This window comes from Chiloscyllium punctatum, chromosome 49 (assembly GCF_047496795.1).
Source record: "Chiloscyllium punctatum isolate Juve2018m chromosome 49, sChiPun1.3, whole genome shotgun sequence".
NCBI lineage: Eukaryota > Metazoa > Chordata > Chondrichthyes > Orectolobiformes > Hemiscylliidae > Chiloscyllium > Chiloscyllium punctatum.
This window is the reverse complement of record NC_092787.1, coordinates 5,321,131-5,340,333: the sequence shown is the minus strand read 5'-3', so window position 1 is coordinate 5,340,333 and position 19,203 is coordinate 5,321,131. Positions and strand designations below refer to the sequence as shown.

Sequence of the window (19,203 nt, the reverse complement as noted above, 5' to 3'; positions counted from 1 at the left end):
TGTGTGTTATGATCTGCTGCCAGTCACAGGGAGATCAATCCAGTGTTCTGTTTGAACAGATGTATGTTGGTTCATTTAAGTTTCCAAATTGGTTTTAATGGACTTTTTAAAATGTCAAGAAAATTGATATGGGTTGTCAAAGTTCCATTGTGACATCAGTATTAAAGGAAAATTATTTGTTCCCATAAATCTGGTGTTATGTGAATGTTAAAAAAAAGTTTTGGCTGCAGTTTTCAGACTTTAATTGGTAAAATATTGCCTTGTGGGTATTTGGCTGCCATCAGTATAACACATTCATCAGTCATTTGTTAAGCTTAAACTTGATCAGTAAAAAGAACAATGTCTGAAGCCAAACAGGTACCAACTTTGGCTGCACTACCAGCTATGCAACAATGTTAGAGCCAATTGCTTGGCCTCAGTTTATTTTCTTGAGTGCGATCTGTACTTTCACTGTATTTATTGGACCCAAGATGTTGACTGGTCTCAATTTAGATCCGGGTAACTTTTCAAACACAAGTGTTTAAAGTTGCTATTATGGTAAAAACATAAGCTTAACTATTCATATGCTGCTTTCCTTTGGATAAAAATATGTAATTTATTAAACAAGATCTTATAGTTTCTATTGATTGGGAAATCCAGATGAAGATCCAGTGCCCATTTTTCAGGAAATAACCAATTTTTTAAAAAATCATACAAATAATGAGTTAGTGTTTGTGGAATCTCCAAACATAATTGTACAAAACTGAAGCACAGAAAATAAATATTTGCAAAGTAAAAGGTACTGAAAAAAGTATAAATTCGACAATAAGTTATGACATCTGAGGCAAATGTGTCATATTGAAGAATAAATTAACTTAATCTAACTGTATTTTGAATAGGACAATAGGGATAGACTGACAGAATTACTTTTAATTCATATTTGAAAATTATTAGTAGATGCAACTGCAAAATATTCTATGTTGTGTTTAGTTTCTCATGGAATTACTCAGATATGATATTCCAAGAGCACTAAATTGCTGAATGGTAGTCAGAAAATGAACATATTATGATCATTCAATCGTCCATGATCAAAGATTGTCCTTCAATACTTCCAAGACACACTAGTTCAATTTTTTAGCATGAGATGGGCAACTCAATAAACTTGCTTTACAAAGCAGCACATCCTTTATAATATGATGCATTTGCCTCTACAATAATAAGAAGCTGAATTCTTACAGCAAGGCAAACCCACAGTGAAGATTGGAATTTGTCAGTCTAAACTCCTGTATATATGTGAACATCATTCATAATACGGAGGTACTTTCCCATTAGGAACTAGGTCACTCAATGTTATAAAGTTTTATTGGGACAAATTGTAATGAACCATTACTTTTATTGTGCAATATAATTTTTGCAATGAGAAAGAATGCCTCCTTTCCATTCTTACTTTCATTTTTGTTTAAGATAACTTGGTCCATGTAAAGTTTTGATATCCTCATGTAGTTCTATTGCAGAGTGCCTTTAGAGGATAAGATGATACTTTTGGTTGGCTTTGGAGTGATGCCTATATTGTTACTTAAAACAGTACTTCCAAAATCTTCTTTAAAAATTCTTATTGTTCATTTGTCCAGCAATCTAAATGTATTTTATTTATTTATATGCATTAACATTTATTGTTATAAAGGAAACATCATGGTAGTTGTTTTAAGGTACATCAGTGTATTTGACAAAATATAAGAACACCTATATCTGAACAAAGTGTATGTTTAACCATCTGAATGTGTTAATAAACTATACAATCATAGTATAGCAAGAAAGAACTTTCAGGACAAAGAACTATCCAACTGATGCAATTTTTGTGCCTTAAGATAAGCAAATCTGCCTACTGTAATATCCGTAATTCTTATGTCGGTATGAAGTTAAAACTTCAAGAGAATTATTCCAAGTTTTAGGCTGTGAAATTTAGGTGATTATATGTAAATTAGTTGTGGAACTTGTGAGAATGGAAAGCTAGCTTTGGGCACCTACACTGGGAAATATAACTGTGAACATGAAAAAAACCCAGTTTAACCAGAAAAAAAAGAGATTTACAATATTTGAGATTGTTTATACAAAAGGTTAACTATTAATAAGATAACGTCATAAAATTAAAGTGTTTGTCTACGAGTTGTAGCATCTGGACCCACAATAAATAAAACATTGTTGAAGTAACACTATCATCTGAAATCATTTTGTCTTCTTTATGTTTCTAAATGTGTACCAATTGACAATACTACCCATGCAACTGTCCATACAGTTCATACACCAAGCATCTGCAGTACAATCCAAACATTTGAATCTCTTAACTTCCAAAGTTTTCATGCCACAGCCAATACCCACAGAGTACCAACACAACAGATCAGCACAGTACTGAAAACTAATAACACCGTCACTTCCTGGATTCAATTTCCACAGTCATTCTATAATCAATTTCCCACTACCACAACGATCTATTCACAAAAAACAGTTTTTAAAGAAAAGTTGAAACAAAGTTAAGGATTAAAAAGGCTATGAAGCAAAGTCCCCCTTCTTCAACAATCCTACCCTTTAAACAGATACCTAACAAGTGAGAAGGGAAAGATATAAAAGAGATCTACAGGGCAACTTTTTCACACAGAGGGTGATACGAGTATGGAATGAGCTGTCAAAGGAAGTGGTGGAGGCTGGTACAATTGCAACATTTAATAGGCATTTGCATGGGTATATGAACAGGAAGGGTTTGGAGGGATATGGGCCGGGTACTGGCAGGTGGGACTAGATTGGGTTGGGATATCTGGTCGGCATGGATCCATGCTGTACATCTCTATGACTTCTTTTAAATCATGCCTGTAGGTTCATATTTGATACAATGCAGATCTTCTTTCCAGAGTAGTATCAATTAATGCTTTATTTAACCATAAAGATTCAGGCATCAAAGAACTCAGTTGAATTAGGATTCATTTTACTTTGAATTGGGATGTAATGTACATACTCAGTATCTGAAAAGGCAGAACTCTTGTTACAATAATATTAAAAGTGAGTGTGATGTGTTGGATTCCAGGGCAATATCAAATAATGAAGCAACAAAATGCTCTTGACGGTCAATTTATTCGACAAGGTTATAGTTTGGATCGATTTCAAACAAAAGCACCATGACATGGGCTGTACGATGTCATTACGCCGAACCCTCTGAACTCTGGGAGCTGTGTTCAAATCCAACCTAAACAGATGGGATGAATGTCACATCTGTTTGATGGCTGCAAGGGTCCTGCGTGAAATGAGTCTGGGTAATTTCAAGTCAGCCTCACTGCAAAAGTCAGCTGATGGAAAAATGACTATAAATAGAGAATGTTCTTCAGAAATTGCAATCCACGTAGTAGCGAGAAAACTTTATATCTAAATATATACAAAATTGTATTCGCAAAAAAAACCCGGTGCTGATAGCATTCATTTAAAATTTACAGAAACAGATGTGAACATATACCCTGTGAGCAGTCACATTAGCGCTGTTAATGTACATTATTGTATAAATTCTGCTGTGATTGTCACAGTCCCTGAAAGACACAAGCCAGAAGATAAAGCAGCTACCTAATAGTTCATTCCAATAGAATGTATTTTGTCATAAGAATGTCATAATGTATTTTTCAGATTTTTTTGATTAATTTAGATATTTCACTAACCTCCAGCAACCTCACCCCACGCTCGGATGGATGGCTTGCTGTTCCTAATGCTGGTCTCATTCGCCATCCAGGATGACACGACTTGGGTGTGTGAGATACTCTAACCAGCAGTGTTCCTGAGAGTCCCCCCGGTCTGTGGACCTCAAACCTGATGGTTTTATCTCTAAGCCACAGGGTAACTTGCAACTTTTCAGATCATGCCCATACAACAGAATATCCCTTACTTAACTGGGAATATCCCTTACTTAACTGGGAATATTCCTTACTTAACGGGAAGATGGTCTGTTCAGTCTTTATTATGGATTTGCTGCAGCTCAGGGTAGTCATGTCAGCTTTTGTGGTTCCTTTTATTGTAGCAACGCAATGTTTTTTAAAAAATTGAAGACATTTAGACTTGCTACTCAAAACTTTCAACCGAGAGTTTGAATATTTGACCACATGATGCGTCAGACTGTGTGCTGCTCCTCAGTTGGTTAGCTTCCGCATGGTCGAATCCGGCTCTGTCTTTTAACGCATACATTTCGCAGCCTGGACTCAAATACAATATTCTGGTTTCCTTGATATTTGAGCCCAACTAAATCAGCTGAAGGTTTGTGAGCAAGCGTTTTGCACTCACTGTTTTCGGTTTTTACACATGCCCCACGGAAATTTCAGGCCTTGTTCACTTGCTGTTTTCAGCTGAAAAGGAGTTTGAGAGTTCACTCTTACAAAAGATGAGAGCAGGCCAGAGAAATCTCTTGTTGCTCTCTCACGGCTCCTATTAAAGACGACCGACACTGCCGCCGACTTTGTCGAGGGAAACCCATTCAATGGATTCCCAATGTATTTTCCGCTTGTCCTAATAAGCGACCAGAATGTATACAAGAGGGCGAGGGCCTTTATCTCTGTCAGCGGGGGCCTGTACCTCTCTCTCTCTGTGGGAGACCGTACATCTCCAAGTGACGGTCTGTGCCTCTCTGCGGGACACTTTATCTCTCTCTGTGGAGGCCAAAATCTCTCAATGAGGGTCTATATGTCTCATAGAGGACCTCTCCCTCTCAGTGAGGGGTCTATATTCCTCTCTGTTGGGAGCATTATCTCTCTCAGTCAGGGTCTGCATCTCTCCCTGTGGGAGCCTTTATCTCTCAGTGAGGGTCTGTATCTCTCCCTCTCTGTGTCCAGGCAATATCTCTCTCAGTGACCCTCTCTGAAGAGAAAGGACCAGGCAGCACCGAGTGGTGGGATGACATCACGTGGCATTGTTGTTACCATTTTAATTGGATACTTTAATTTCTTGGTGCCAGCCTGGTTGCTAAGAGAACATTATGGACTCGTAAAGCGAGCGGCTGTAGATCTAGTGTTGAAACATATAACCCGTTCCCCGAAAGGAGGGAAATATCGATAACGCTCACATTGTGTTCACTATTAGGAGTGAGTTTTATTACTTGGATAAGAGGAATGAGAATGTGTCAATCGCAGCCAGTTTCTAGCATAGCAATAATCCCCTCGCACATTATTTGATAACAGCTTTTACAGTATATCGCCAACATACTAAGGCATCTGAAACACACAAAAACATTGCTGGAGAAACTTAATGGGAGGTTAACCATTCAAGGCTAACTGGTCTGGAAACATTAACTGTTTTACATAGAACATAGAACAGTCCAGCACAGTACAGGCCCTTCGGCCCTCGATGCTGTGTTGACCTTTTATCCTGCTCTAAGAAAACTAACTTACATAACCTTCATTTTGCTATCATCCATGTGTCTATCCAAGAGTCGCTCAAATGTCCCTAACGTACCTGACTCTGCTACCACTGCTGGCAGTGCATTCCACACACCCACCACTCTCTGTGTAAAGAACCTTCTCTCCACAGAAGCTGCCAGATCTGCCTGGTTTCTCCAGCAATTTCGGTTTCTGTTTGATTCGTTTCTCCAACATGCGCGGTTCTTTGTTTTATTAATCTCAGACATCTGACTGCATTGCTCCAAAGGTAAGTCTGTTTTCCTGAAGAAGGACGGCTTTTGTTTAAACTGCTAGCAGTGGGTTGATAAACTTGAATACACCCCGGGAGTTCAGTTGACAAGACACCGCCGCCTAGGAGTTTACGACAATGTAGGAAGCACTGGATTGTGTGTCCTCCGATCTGTTAGACATTTAAACCAGCACAGAGCGTGAGCGTGCCACATGGACGGAATCTGGGGAGAAGGGGGTCCAGGTGAACGCCGCCGTGCTCTGAAAAGCACGTTACAAGCGCAGTGCCGCCTCATTGCGAATTGTCGCTGCGCAGAAAATCAACACTGTCCATGCTGGACATTCACAAAGTCTTTCGCAATCGAATCTCCAAAGAATCCCATTCTGACTGTAAATTCACACAAACGCGCCGCAGGAATGCTAATACTGCTAGCGTAGGATAACTTCGCCGTAACATTTGAGCAGGCTGTGCAGGGAAACCTCTTTGTCGTTGGCTGATACGTTAGAAAGCTAAACGTTTTCTTAATTTGCTTTTATATACCTCTTTTCACGACTTTAGAGCATCCCAAAGTGTATTAGCACAAATGAAATGCTGTTTGAAGAGTTGTTACTGCTGCAATTTAGCTATATACACAAATTGTTTTCCCCTTAATTTGTGTTCATGTTATTGTCTTTGACTTGAAATTGTTCCAATCTTGAAAAATTGTTCCGATCACTGTTTCTAACTCCCTTTACTAGTTAGTTGAATTACACTGAGTAAAACAGCTTTGCAAAAGGGTAGCGTCGTGTTAAAGAGGACCCACCCACATGGTGGATGAGATATAGCTGCACTCAAAACACTATACAATGTGCAGGTCATCACGGACTCCAACTCTGTAATTTCTATTATATCTCCACAGCCTCTGTTGTGCCCTGTACTAATCCTCACTCAGGTCAACCGTTTTGACGGGAAAGAAACCATCGAGTTTGTAATCATGATGTGGCGAAAGTGATCGGAGCAGAGGCGTGAATCAGCTGGAAGAGGCACCACATTGAATTCTATCCCTTCTAATAAATCACTTAAACTCGCTGTTTTGTTTGCTATGATTTTTAGTTAATGAGCACTGACCACTGCTCTCCCTCTTCTCACCGTCAGTGTTATGGAAAATGCGAAAACAGTGCAAATTAACTCACTGCCACAAATGGAAAATATTCATATTTCTTCGTAACAAAGGTTACTCCGACATGCTTATTTACGCGCCCAGATGCTAAATGCTGTGCTCAAGCACATAATTACCACTACCCTGGGCAATTTATTGCACTGCTTTCAATTATTCTCAGCTCAGGTCTCTTGGAAACGCCGATTGGATGGCGAGCATGTCAAATGTCAACACCTATTTTGGTGGCATACGTTCTTGTTTGCAAAAACAAGGAGCGGGAAGGTCCATGAGGTAAAAGTTTATTACCTACTCTGTGCCCATGCTGTAAAAGTCAATAGGAATCCTACAAACCAAGTTGTTCTGAAGTGTCGTTCTATTTGTATACATTTTAATATATATAACACACAAACTTTGATAACCCGAATCCTAGTTTGTCTGATTGACGGCTACGATCAATTGCTTTTGCTTGAAAGTTGCCGATTCCATTCAGCTTTGCTGAACCACAAGTGTTTGAAAAATTCGGTTATTGGCGAATATTTGGGTTTAAAGCAAGAAAAAAAAACACTAGATTCAAATCTTAGAAGTTCTACTAGAACCCAATGTCCTAAGCATGAAATTTTATACCTGCACCTTAAATGTTACTGATTCAGGGCAATCCTCTTGTGAATTTGAACACTTCAATTTTAACAGATAATTTAAAAAATGCATGTGATCCAACTTGTCAGGAACAAAATGTCTCCCCGAAATAAATGAAGTTTGCTTCTTATGCAGAGACACCCGCACACACTCGGAAGGATCCGATATTCAGACGATATGCACTACTCTCAATAACCTCGAAAACATCTTTGAATATGATAGCTTTAAATAAACCAAACTTTGTTTGAAATTTTAAGGGAATTGATTTAACAGGGTGTCACAGCACGTGTCACACGCCATGATATATTTGCAAAATATATTCACACCAAGCAAAATATTGTTCATTTAATAGAGCTCAAAGTCAAGGTAAAAGGTCTGTAACAAGTTTTAAAAAGGTGTCAAATGACTAAAATATGAAAGGATCGTTTTACTGGTGGTTTGGTCAGCTTGCCAATGTTAAACTTGCACAACATTTGTTTCACCATGATTTGCAGCATGGTAAAGTTATTGAGCTGGTGAAATATTGATACCCTTTCGCTGACAGACATAAATAATTGCATCAAACTCAGATGCAGATCTGAACAACAGTCATGGTTATATGTAACCCTGCTACTCACTGGTGCAACGTTTGATGTGAATACTTTAGAGACGCCTCCCATGGGAACATTAATAGTGCAAGGAAAAAGATTATAATTATACCTCTCATTTAGTGGATTTATATCAACTATCAGCAGCGTGAAGAGAATTTCTGCAAACGATTCAAACTCCTGAAACTAACGTTAACTTTACTGCAACAATCCTATACATTACCCATAGACCACAGTACGGAGCACCCCATATGATTTTCACGCAATGTTTGATCTCAAAGTCGGATTCTGAGACACCATCAACACTTGCACGGGGTTATAAAGGGGGTCTGGAAATCTTGTGCACAGCCCTGAAGAGAAATCCTGCCAACGTGAAATGAATTCTTCGCAAATGGTCTTTGCGAGACTTGATGCTTCAGGGATTGTATTTGAATCGCTTCTATAAGGTACAACACAAAACACAACAGTTCCTTCTGGAACGGCGCAGTGCAGCGCAGCAATGGCAATCCGGATTCAATCCGGTGTGGCGACTGGCTGGGACTTGAAATTACAAAGGGAACTCCAATTGACAAGTTGGTTTAATATAAAAAAAGGGACAGCGTAATTTCCCAGTTCTGCGAGAGAGAAAAAGTGGAAAATTCTGACCTTGCAAAATGTTTCAGCATGGCACACAATACCCTCGCCGGGCGCACATAAAGGCATTTCTGTTCCTCTCTAATGATTACATCATTATATTGCACATTGTGGAGATTATATTCATGTAATTGTCTAAATGAATCGCGCAGTCATGTGCCGGAAAGCCGAATCTAAAATACCGCCATCATCTAAATATTTAGATGCAAGCCAAGGAGCTAGCTCAGAACGAGTGAAAAAAGAAAACGTAATCGCGATTTCCAAGCCTTTGTTTGGAAGGGCTTTAGCAGAGTTTAGCAGGGTGGATGAATCGTTCGGTATTTTAGGCCCGCTCACCGAACTTTAACAGGAATACAGGTTTTAAATGAGATCTTAGTGAATTTTTGATCCATGATTAAATCTATGAAACTTTCTCTGATCTTTCAAATCCTCACTACTCTGTAAAAGAGTAACTAATCACCTGTCCGGACACCTGATAAAATTGGGTCTGCTTTGGTGATTTGCCAAAAGGGCCGGTGTAAAAACTCTCCCAGACACCGCCACATGCAGACACCCACATCCAGACACCCAGCCACACACAGAGTGCAACTGTGTGCTAGCATCAATTGCTTTTTAAATGTATGACTTGCAGTGATGAAAAATTGCATTAATAAAGATCCAGTAACTCAAAAAGATATCATCTTTTAAAAATGCTTCAAAGTTTGGTTATGAACGTCAGCAAACTTATTTCACGTTGAGCTCTCGAAAGCACGCTGCCCCAACGCTTTCCTTTCACAAAAAAATGACTAAACGCAAAGGAAAATAAGACTCCTGATTGCCCAGGGAAATGTAGGTCCTTACCTGAAATAATCCACTTTGCAGAAGATTTCTTTGTTTTTAATGTAACAGCTGGTATGTCTGCGTAGGGAGGTCCTGCAGACCGAACAAGCCAAACAACGAACATGCCAGATCAAGTTATTCACCTGCAATGCCATGGACAAAACCCATCAACTGTCAGAGTCAGATTAAACACTCCACCTAAACACATCAAATGAGCACTAAGTGTTAGATTGAGACCAACCCGTTTAAAATTTACTTTCAACAATACTTATGTATTTTGTCTGATCCATTTTAGAACCAGCGACAATATTATTGCAACAGTCTCCAAAAACCAACATGTGAGAGTGTTCTGTTTGCACTGAATCTCCCAGAAGAGCTAAATGTGGAATTAACATTATTTTGACATATCTCGTGTGTAATTGAACTGATAGCTTGTGATTCGGTAACAAAGAATGGCCAGACAAATTGAAAGTCTGTTATTATTTTGAGCCATTAAATATGACACGAAAACTTCTATAAGTCAATTATAGAGAATAATGAAAATCACGAGATGATCATATTCTTGCCTCAGATTCTCACGAGTTCCGAAATATCAAAGGGTTAGGAATAAGTTTATTTGAACAGTTAATGGTCCCCGTTAAGCCGTTTATTGCCATCCACGACTGCATTAACCAAGGTGGACCTGCTTTTGTTTGCGACACACAGGTTAAGTATATACTGGTGAAAATAGTAAAGTTTAGCGCTGAGAGTTAAAATCGGTTCAGAAAAGACAGTAAAAAAAAAGTCTCTGTACAGAACTTCTTGCAAAGCAGATGTGAACATTCACATAATAGTCTGTCAGTTCTGCTTGGAGCTCCGCAGAGTTTTTCTTTCATAATTTGACATTAAAATATTATTTTGTTTCCACCCGCCGCCCCGCCCCCATTCCTCATCTGCTTTCCAGCATCAAAAGGTCGAAAATAGTGCATTCAACAGAACTTTGAATTCGATGTACTTTAAAGTTTAGCAGGAACTCCAGTTCTCAGCCTTGCCAACAATGCAGGATTGATCAATGGATGGTGACTGCACACAGCCATTAATTAAATACACGCATCTAGAGAAAAAACAGCTAATAAATCATAAGGTCAAGGTTTAGAAATCGGAATGCTCCCCTTTGAAATGAATTAGTGTCGCACTCCCCTAATAGTTCGGCTGAAATCACAGTTTGGCAACATTATAATAACCTCAGAATGCCTGATGTGTAGCAACGGATACAACTTCCATCCAGTAGGCACCGTCCTTTGGTTAGAGATCTTGTCCAGTATTAGACATGATAACCAATTATATTAAAATGTTTGTTTGGTTCAGTCAATATTTCTGTCTGGAATGATTAGCATTGCCGCTTCATACTGAGTAAAAACCCATCAGTTAAAACCCCACACAGTTCTATCAATTATATAGCACCATGTCCCCATTCCCATTCACTGCGGCCCAACCTCTGTTTATTTTCCATCATACCCCGCTCTCCCTAAATGCTGAACATATCCACCATTAATATACAGGGATGTTGGGAAATTTCCAACAGAATTCAAATTTGGGGATGTTTGATTGATGCATTCAAAGATTGCGAAACGACCTTGAATAGATTTGAAAACACACACGGTGTTTCGGCACATCCTTTTGACTCTATAGTTAAGCTCTGGGAATGTTGTTCCTAACCCAAAACATCTTTACCTAAACCCTGGAATGGTCCAGTGCACCTCTATCCCCCAGATTCAGAGGGTCTGGCGCTTTGTTGGACTGTAGATTCAAAATACAGAAATGTTACTTTTCTTGCCAAAGTAGCTAGATAAAACATACCAACATTAACTCGGAAACGTAGCCTCAGTGAGAGAGAACAATTTTTTGATTAGACGTTCAACATTCCAGGATATTTGTGGCCATGACCTTTCTTAGTTTTGTTTTAATTGAATTAAACTGAATAGAATCTGCTTATTCACTGAGCGCGCGTTATTCGAATGGCACGAATTTGATGACTGGATATCCGGCGCAATCCTCCTTGTATCAATATACTCACCTTTAACAGATATTTATCCAGGATTTCCAACCCACAGCTGGCGCAGATGTTTTTGTCGGCGGAGGTGATGGAGTAAGAGGATGAAGGCGGAGATGAAATCGAGGGAGTGGATGGAGGACTAGGGGAAGATCGAATCTCATCCTTCTCCACGTTAGCTCCCAATGTGTCAGCATCAGAGTGGGACTGTAGAAAAAGGGCAATAGGGAGAAAGATCACTTTAATCCAACTGCATATAGGTTTAAAGTATTGTTATCAGTTCCAGAGCCTTTTCACGCTTCTTGTTAAAAAATTAATGTTTAAAACCTTAAACACAATTTATATCTGTTGTCATTGACAATTTGCTAGCTTTCGCATTAGGTTGAAACTGAGATTGTGTCGCTTTTTAAATTAATTATTTGAAACTAATTTCTCACATTAAGAACTGAAGTGCAGGTGATCCGCCCGCTCTCAGTTCAATAAATCATTATCCAATACACGTATTTCACGTATTTCAGACTCAACCAGCTGCACATCTCTCTAAACAAGCCTTGATTTTATTTGTATACATGCCAGTTTTAGGGACTAGTCCAGCCATAACATTGATGGTAACATTCAAAACGCGGCAATCAAACAGTGTTGATGATCAATTTTGGGGGTTTTGCTAACTCTCAGAAATCATTCACAAATGGCGGCAATTGTTTTACGAGATACCGGAGAAGGAAGGTATTATTTAAGCAGTCAGCGCCCTGGAACATTGTGCGGTACCGGGGCTACACTTCACCTGCCCACTCGCCAACATGATTTTATCGCTACTCGGTCTGTTGTTTTTTTTAATCGGTGAATTGCTATCTAGCCCATATTTTATTCACTTAGCATCGTGCAAGAAGGTTTCCACAAAACGGATGTTTTATTCTCGACATTTTAAAATATAAATTGTACGATGCATCAAAAGTAACATCACGTCAGTGTCCCTTTGCATTGGGGAGTTGGAAGGCAAACGCATTCTTTGACACGGGTTATTACCGGGGATCTAAATATTATGAGTTTGACCAACAAAGTGCACTTCACCGTGACAGCTAGATAGACGCATACATGCTGCGTATGCTTTGATCCCTGTCATTTAAAAAATACAAATATGTGATGGTTTCACTATTAAACTGCAATATAGCTGGAGCTCTAATAGTTAATCATGACTACATAATCATCCTTTTATCCTATAAAACCGAGCTCACATTAACAGGGCTAAAATCGAATGGATTTGTCTCTTTTTAACAAAAGGGACATCTATATTCTGCAAAGATTCAGCTGCCACTTAAAATGTAAATTTCACACGGAAAGTAACGGTCAACTTTAACAGCAACATGATATTGATGAAGTAAGAATATTCTTAACATTAAAACAGTCTTTCTCTCTCTAAGAGGCGAAATAAACTTGCATTGAACAAACGTGAACACAAAAAACAAGTCACGCCGTTAACATTGCTATTCACCATTACTTGTTTTTTTTTGTGTTTGCAAACTTTGATTGCTTGACCGTGGCAGCCCGGCATGTGAGAACGTCAATTGTTTAATCTCTGACATTGACACGAACAATGCAGCGTGGGATCCTGTGACTTTCAAACTAACAGCCGGGATTTACACGGAAAGCATCAAACCTATAGGTACACGGTCAGCCTTGAGCGAATGAAACAAGTTCTGACAAATTATGTTCATCTTAAATACTCTCATACTTACCATGATCTGAGAAATTTTGTTTTCCACACAGCGCGAGGTGCCTTGTTTATGCTGGCTGTCCTTTGACATTACCTTTAAGAACAATTTCAACCAGACATATGAATGCAATGCTTGCTGCAAGCAGTCTTATAAAGGTCTTTAAAGAAGAACTGGACGTTTATATATGCGCTTAAAATAATAAATAATATTTTTCTAGTGGGCATTTAAATCTATGCAACAATACGGCATTTAATGAAGCAATTTTAATTTTGATTCGATCTTTTCTCCACTTAACCCTGGGCTCTTGAAGTAATCGCTCACTTTCTGTGCAATCCAAGGCAGAGAAATAAACTACCTGCAATTAGAAACTGGATGAAATCCGGAAGATAAGTGCCAACCAGGGTGTCAATTACAGCTGTCAATCAATAAGGCATCCGGGCACCACAGAATTGGAAATTTGATTTCCTAAATGGCAGTAATTAAAAATCTAATATTTTTGAACGAATGACTGGGGGATGAGTGTGAAGTGGTCAGCCTGAAAGCTTTCTGTCTATTCAGTAGACCTCTTTTTCTTTCCTTTTAATTTCAGATCGAGATTTACAATTGCAAATGCCCCCTTTTTAACCAGCTAATACTGTCAGGGAAGGTAGTAATTTTTGGATCTATAGTACTGGATTAAATGGGGGAAAAAGGCACGTTTTCGATTATTAGTTGCATTTTAAGGAGACGACACAACTTGCACGAGGTCTGGCAGCGCAGTTATATTTAAGAGCCTTTTTTGGCACACTCAGACTTGACATTGCATCATGCATTTAACAATCCTCTTTGTCTCCCATGCCCTTGTAAACAATACATATACTTCACTTTAAATATATTCCTCAAAATTAAATGGTAATGCTCACTATCGCAGCTGAGGCAGCTGATTTGAAATATATGCAAACAGAACACCACACTGCAATATCCTGTACTGTCTTCAGCTTCCCGGTTGAAATCTCTCCCTGATGTTGCTGCGGCCCATTTATTTTTGTACATTCTAAACGCCTGCTTCTTTTTTTTTTCGGTTGAAAAGCCGAACGATTTTCAGTTCATTCCTGCGTTTTAGAGGTTCAGTCCTCAAATTCGTCCTGAATATTTGGAATCCAATCCTACTCTACAAGAAATCCCCACAATAACTTCACAGGACCCACAGGCTCCGAATTTAAATGATTTCCGAGTCATTCATGTCCAGGCTTTGCAACGGTTGCTTTTCTATGCATAAAATGCAAAGGTGACGCTCACCGCCTGATCAGAAAGTTGGTTTATTTAAAAAAAACACCCTCCCCCAATTAACTTGCACACATAACTGTCCAAAGTAATGTTTCTCGCCCTCTCTTTCTCGCTCCCCGGTACAAGTGAAGAGTGTTACCTTTTCAGCTGGAATTCCTTCAGATAGAATCTTGTTCCCCTCTGACAGAGGAGCCAGAGTTTCACTTTTCCAGTACATGGGGATCGCCGATTCTTGAAAGTGCTGGTTCCGCAACACCCAGGAAAATGCTGAAGAAGTTTGAGTGGTCGTTGGAAAAAGAGATTTCCTCTTAGCTTTCTCTCCCTTCTATTCTCTTGCCCCGCTGCTAGGTCAAAGTATAAAATCCAGTGGTGCACAGCTGCGGCGTCAGCCCCTGTGTTTGGGGAGTAGAGCGCCGTGAGACAGCATCAGCAGTGATTACAGGCGTACCAGAAAATCCTGTTCGCACGGAGGGATGAGGGGGCATTCAGTCTGATTACGTTGCGAATGTGGACATCAACGCAGCGCCTGCGATTTCTTAACCGTGGAGAGAGAGAGAGAGAGAGAAAAAACACACACACACACACCAATTTGGCTGGAAGTTTCAGATCCTCGACTTTATAGGTCTGAGTACAGACCACCGGCTTTTTCAAGAGCTAAGTGTTTACTGGAGTTCAATTTTTTTGAAAAAAAATCTTCCTTCCACTTTTCCGTTTGGAGATGTAGTTGCTGGAAGCCAGGAAGTGAAGTGACTCGATCATGTAGGACACGTCTGGTCTGTCAGCTTCTGGAGAAAGTCCATGTGCAAGTGCGAGGGCTTTAGGGATCTGTTTAATCTTACTGTGTAATCAGGATTGACCGGAGGGAGTGAGAGAGGAAGTTTAACTCCTCTTGTTCACTCGAACCGCAGTGACTTCAAACTGCAGCGTGAAGTGCTCACGCAGTTTATCAGCCTGTTAGCGAGCTTGTAAGCTGTGTATGTTTCTAGTCACTTTTTTTTTTCACGGTGGCTCGTGGAGATATGTAGTTAAATTCTTACCACAGTTTATTTTTAATGATGGCAAGTTATCATAGTGCCCTACATTTTAGTGAACCATCTCTTCATTGATACCAAGTAAGAGCTGGGGTTGGTCAATACTGAGCTGGGGACGCGCAGCCTTTGTGTCCCTTAGCGGAAGATGCAGTTCAGGAGTTGGTTGGTTATTGCACTAGCTCTAATGAGCACGAATCTCCAAATGAATGAGCAGTGATTGACTGAAAGCCTATATGTGAGACCACTACATTTGGGAAGGTGATCAAAACCCTCCCAGTCCCTGTCTGGACTGGAGCACAGGAAGTGATTGCTTTTACAATCCGTTGCCCCTCTATCCACCCCCTTATCCTCCATCCCAACCATCATGGGAGGTTTCTTAATGTAAATTGTTGACTTTACTTTCCCCTCAGCTGAAAACTCCATACGACCTATGACAATTCTTTCGCATCATCCTTATGCTGAGCAAATGGATCCAGTGCGCCTGGACTTGCTTTACCTGGAACCATTTTGCTGCGATGACACTTCGATTACAATCGAAACGCTTTCGTGCAGCGGTATCTATGGATTTGTACCTAGACATCTGTTAAATAAAAGTCCAACGTATACCTAACTATTTACATCTGAATGTTTCTGTGGCACCTACCAACAGGGATTCATTCTTCCTCATACTGCTAAGGAGACAAGCTGCACGAGATGTAAAACAACTCCAGGTTAGATCAGTAAATCAAACTGCCTTTGGCTGCAGCCTCACAATTTCTAATTTTAGCCCCCATTTTCAGGGTTTTCGTGATAGCAGACCACATTCTGGGTAAAGATCTGCAAGTAATCTACGTAAAGACAGAGAAATATTGGAATGCTATCATGTCTATTGGAAAGCGTTTGTACATAAACAAGATCGCCCCTGTGAAGTAACCGAGTAACAGTTTAACCCAATGGCGGAGGGGATTGTAAACTGCTGGCTGACCCGCTCCCTTTCAATTCCATTCAGCACGAGCAGTGCCTCTACCTCTACCGTGTGTGTCTGTGTGTGTGTGTGTGTCTGTGTGTGTATGTGTGTCTATGTGTGTGTCTGTCTGTGTCTGTGTGGGGGGGGGGGAGTCTGTGTGTGGGGGGGGTCTATAGCTTCGTGTGTGCAGGTATCTGTATAGCTGTATGTGTATAGATTTGTGTGCCTGTGACTATGTATAGCTGCATATGTGTAGATTTGTGTATTTGTAGCTGTGTGCATAGCTGTATGTATGTAGATTTGTGTGTCTGTTATTCTATGTGTATGTGTTAATCTATGTGTATAGATTCTTGTGTCTGTAACTTTGCGTGTAACTGTATATAGCTGTTTTATATATGCGTAGACTTGTGTGTCTCTTGCTCTGTGTGTGTGGCTATGCGTAGATCTTGTGTGTAGCTGTAGAGGTGGTTCTGTGTGAAGTTTATACGACTGCGTATGTGGGTGGCTGTGTATAGCCTTGTGTGAGCGCACGTGTATGTATGACTACCTCTGAGCGTAGCTGTATACACGTGTGTGTGAACTTCACTATTCAATCGAGCAATGCTCTCTTCTAACATAGCTGACATCTCCAGCTACACTTCTTTGTATTCCAAGGTTTGATATTTGGTAGTAGTAGAGATGAGGTTAGCGTGTCTTCAATGGGCACTTTTAACGTTTTGTCTAATAACAAGTTCCCATTTAAGAAAAAAAATGACCACAGCAATTCTGTAGACGTGGTCTTTATAGACGGTGTTAATTCCCTGTTCAGCTGGATTCCACCAACCCACACTCCCTCCCACATCCTTTGCATCTTTCCAAAATACAATTCATATTAATCATCCGCTATTCAAGAGGGGGAAAATCAATTTATAATTGCACCATTGACATATTTCGAATTGATTTGGGGAAAGGTGATTGAGGGAAGTTTGGACAGGTTAGAGACTAAAATTGACATGAAGCAAAAGACTGGAGGCTGTGGGTGTGACTGACAGCAGCAGAGCCAAAGAGCCAGGTGCTTAGAGTGCTCCACAGAGAACCCTTGGTGAAATTAATCACTCTTAGCTCGCCCCCAAACAATCAACAGTTTGTGGTTCCCTGGCGAATGGGACCAGGCCTTAGCCCGTCACAACGAGAATGAGAGGGAAATGGATTGACTGGTCAGGTCTCCCCAGCAGCGAGGGTGAGTCTGTTGCTCTGCGGAAAATGGAGGAAATGATTAACGTGCGAAACTTATTTCAAACCATCAACCATTCTCCACCACCCAGGGGGCAGTTTGATTGGGGGATGGGGGGGGGGATGTGTGGCGCTGGGTAGATTAGGGTAAATGTACTGGACAGTGATTCTCTGCTTGACTACCGTTTTTGACTGAAATATAACCTTCTGTAGTGCAACACTATCTGTCTCGCTTACAGGGAACCTGGTGATCAAATAGGTAACAATTCCAGTGGCCGCACAGTTTAATTGCACGAGCAGTTAATTTACAGATAGAAGCAGGGTATTACTTTCTCGGCTCGGCGAAACGTCCTGCAGAGGTGAAAGGCGCTACATTAATGCAGGGCACAGATTGAATAACAGGAGGCATGGCGGGAGAGTGGGGGACCCTGCTTCTCTCTATGAATTAACCGCTCGTGCAATTAGACTGTGCGGCCACTGGAATTGTTACCTATTTGATCACCAGGTTCCCTGTAAGCGAGACAGATAGTGGTGCGCAAGTCATACCTTTGAAGAAAGGCCGATGTTGAACTGTGGGGACTCGCAGCCATTTTGGGGATAGTCAGCTCCCACAGACAGCAAGCTGGTGAGATCAGGCAGCTAGATATTTCTGTGATGTTGATGTTCGGCCTGAACCTCGTTCACACTTTGCCCTTGACCTTTTTTCTTGTTTAAGATTCACACGGGATCTTTCCCAGCCACTGGAGAGGACAAGTGAAACATTTTGTGGGAAAGAAGACTCTCTTCATTCAGTGAGGTGTCCCCTCAGTTAACTTCCGCACTCGCATTCCTGGCGTCCCACTCCAGCCCAGAGTGTTACCAATGGACCCGCGGGCTGGCCCTCACACTGCAGTCAGTCTGGGGGCAGTGGGGCGTTACTATAAGACACGTCAGTGCCCCTTTTTGAGATGAATTCAGTCAGCGTTGGTATACCTCTGGCACGTTGTCTTTTGCCCGAATTCTGATGCCTCGCATGATGACATAGTCAGTGTTCATTGGCAAACTCACAACAGGACACTCGGAAGGTGCTTGTGACTTGATTAACCCCACCCCAGTTTCGGAGCTAACAACTTTCAAGTTCAAAAGGAGTGGAGACTCCCTTTACGAGCTTGTAAATACAATTGTCCATTGACACGGTTCAATTCTCAGTGTGGATCCTGGCATCAGTTTGGAATGAAGTTAGTTATAATCATTTAGTTACCTACTTTGAGGCTTAGGTATTTTAATAAGCAATACTGTATCAAAGTTTAAAAAAAATACACCTGATATGATGACTGGGCGGGAAACACAGACCACACACCGATCCGCAATCTCCTTCCAGAGCAGCTTCTCTCTGCCACTGATGACCTTCAATGTTTCCAACACACTGCAGGATTCTGATTGTGTATCTTTGTCCTAGTGCAGTTCGGGTAGAATCTCCAGACAGAGATCTATGGGACCACCAGCTACGAGGTACCAATGCAAAATAAAACGAGACTATTCGCTTTCCAAGTAGGACGGGGTCGTTTCGAACAAGGC

The 19,203-nt window shown here is 40.6% G+C and overlaps 1 protein-coding gene across 2 annotated transcripts in view; it reads right to left on the bottom strand.

Moving 5' to 3' along the window:
• The window catches only part of lhx6a (LIM homeobox 6a), a 63,489-nt gene extending 45,070 nt beyond the window's left edge, over positions 1–18,419 (bottom strand). Inside the window, exons 1-5 of one of the 2 annotated variants that reach the window (XM_072566116.1) lie at positions 18,193–18,419; positions 14,597–14,992; positions 13,213–13,284; positions 11,501–11,683; positions 9,466–9,587 (exon numbers count right to left, since the gene is read on the bottom strand). In XM_072566116.1, coding sequence (XP_072422217.1) covers positions 9,466–9,587; positions 11,501–11,683; positions 13,213–13,284; positions 14,597–14,674 — 455 coding nt within the window. In that variant the 5' untranslated portion in view covers positions 14,675–14,992; positions 18,193–18,419. Of the gene's footprint in view, positions 1–9,465; positions 9,588–11,500; positions 11,684–13,212; positions 13,285–14,596; positions 15,679–18,192 lie in introns of those variants that run through there. The other variant, XM_072566117.1, reaches the window with a different exon arrangement.
• Positions 18,420–19,203: the final 784 nt, after the last annotated feature.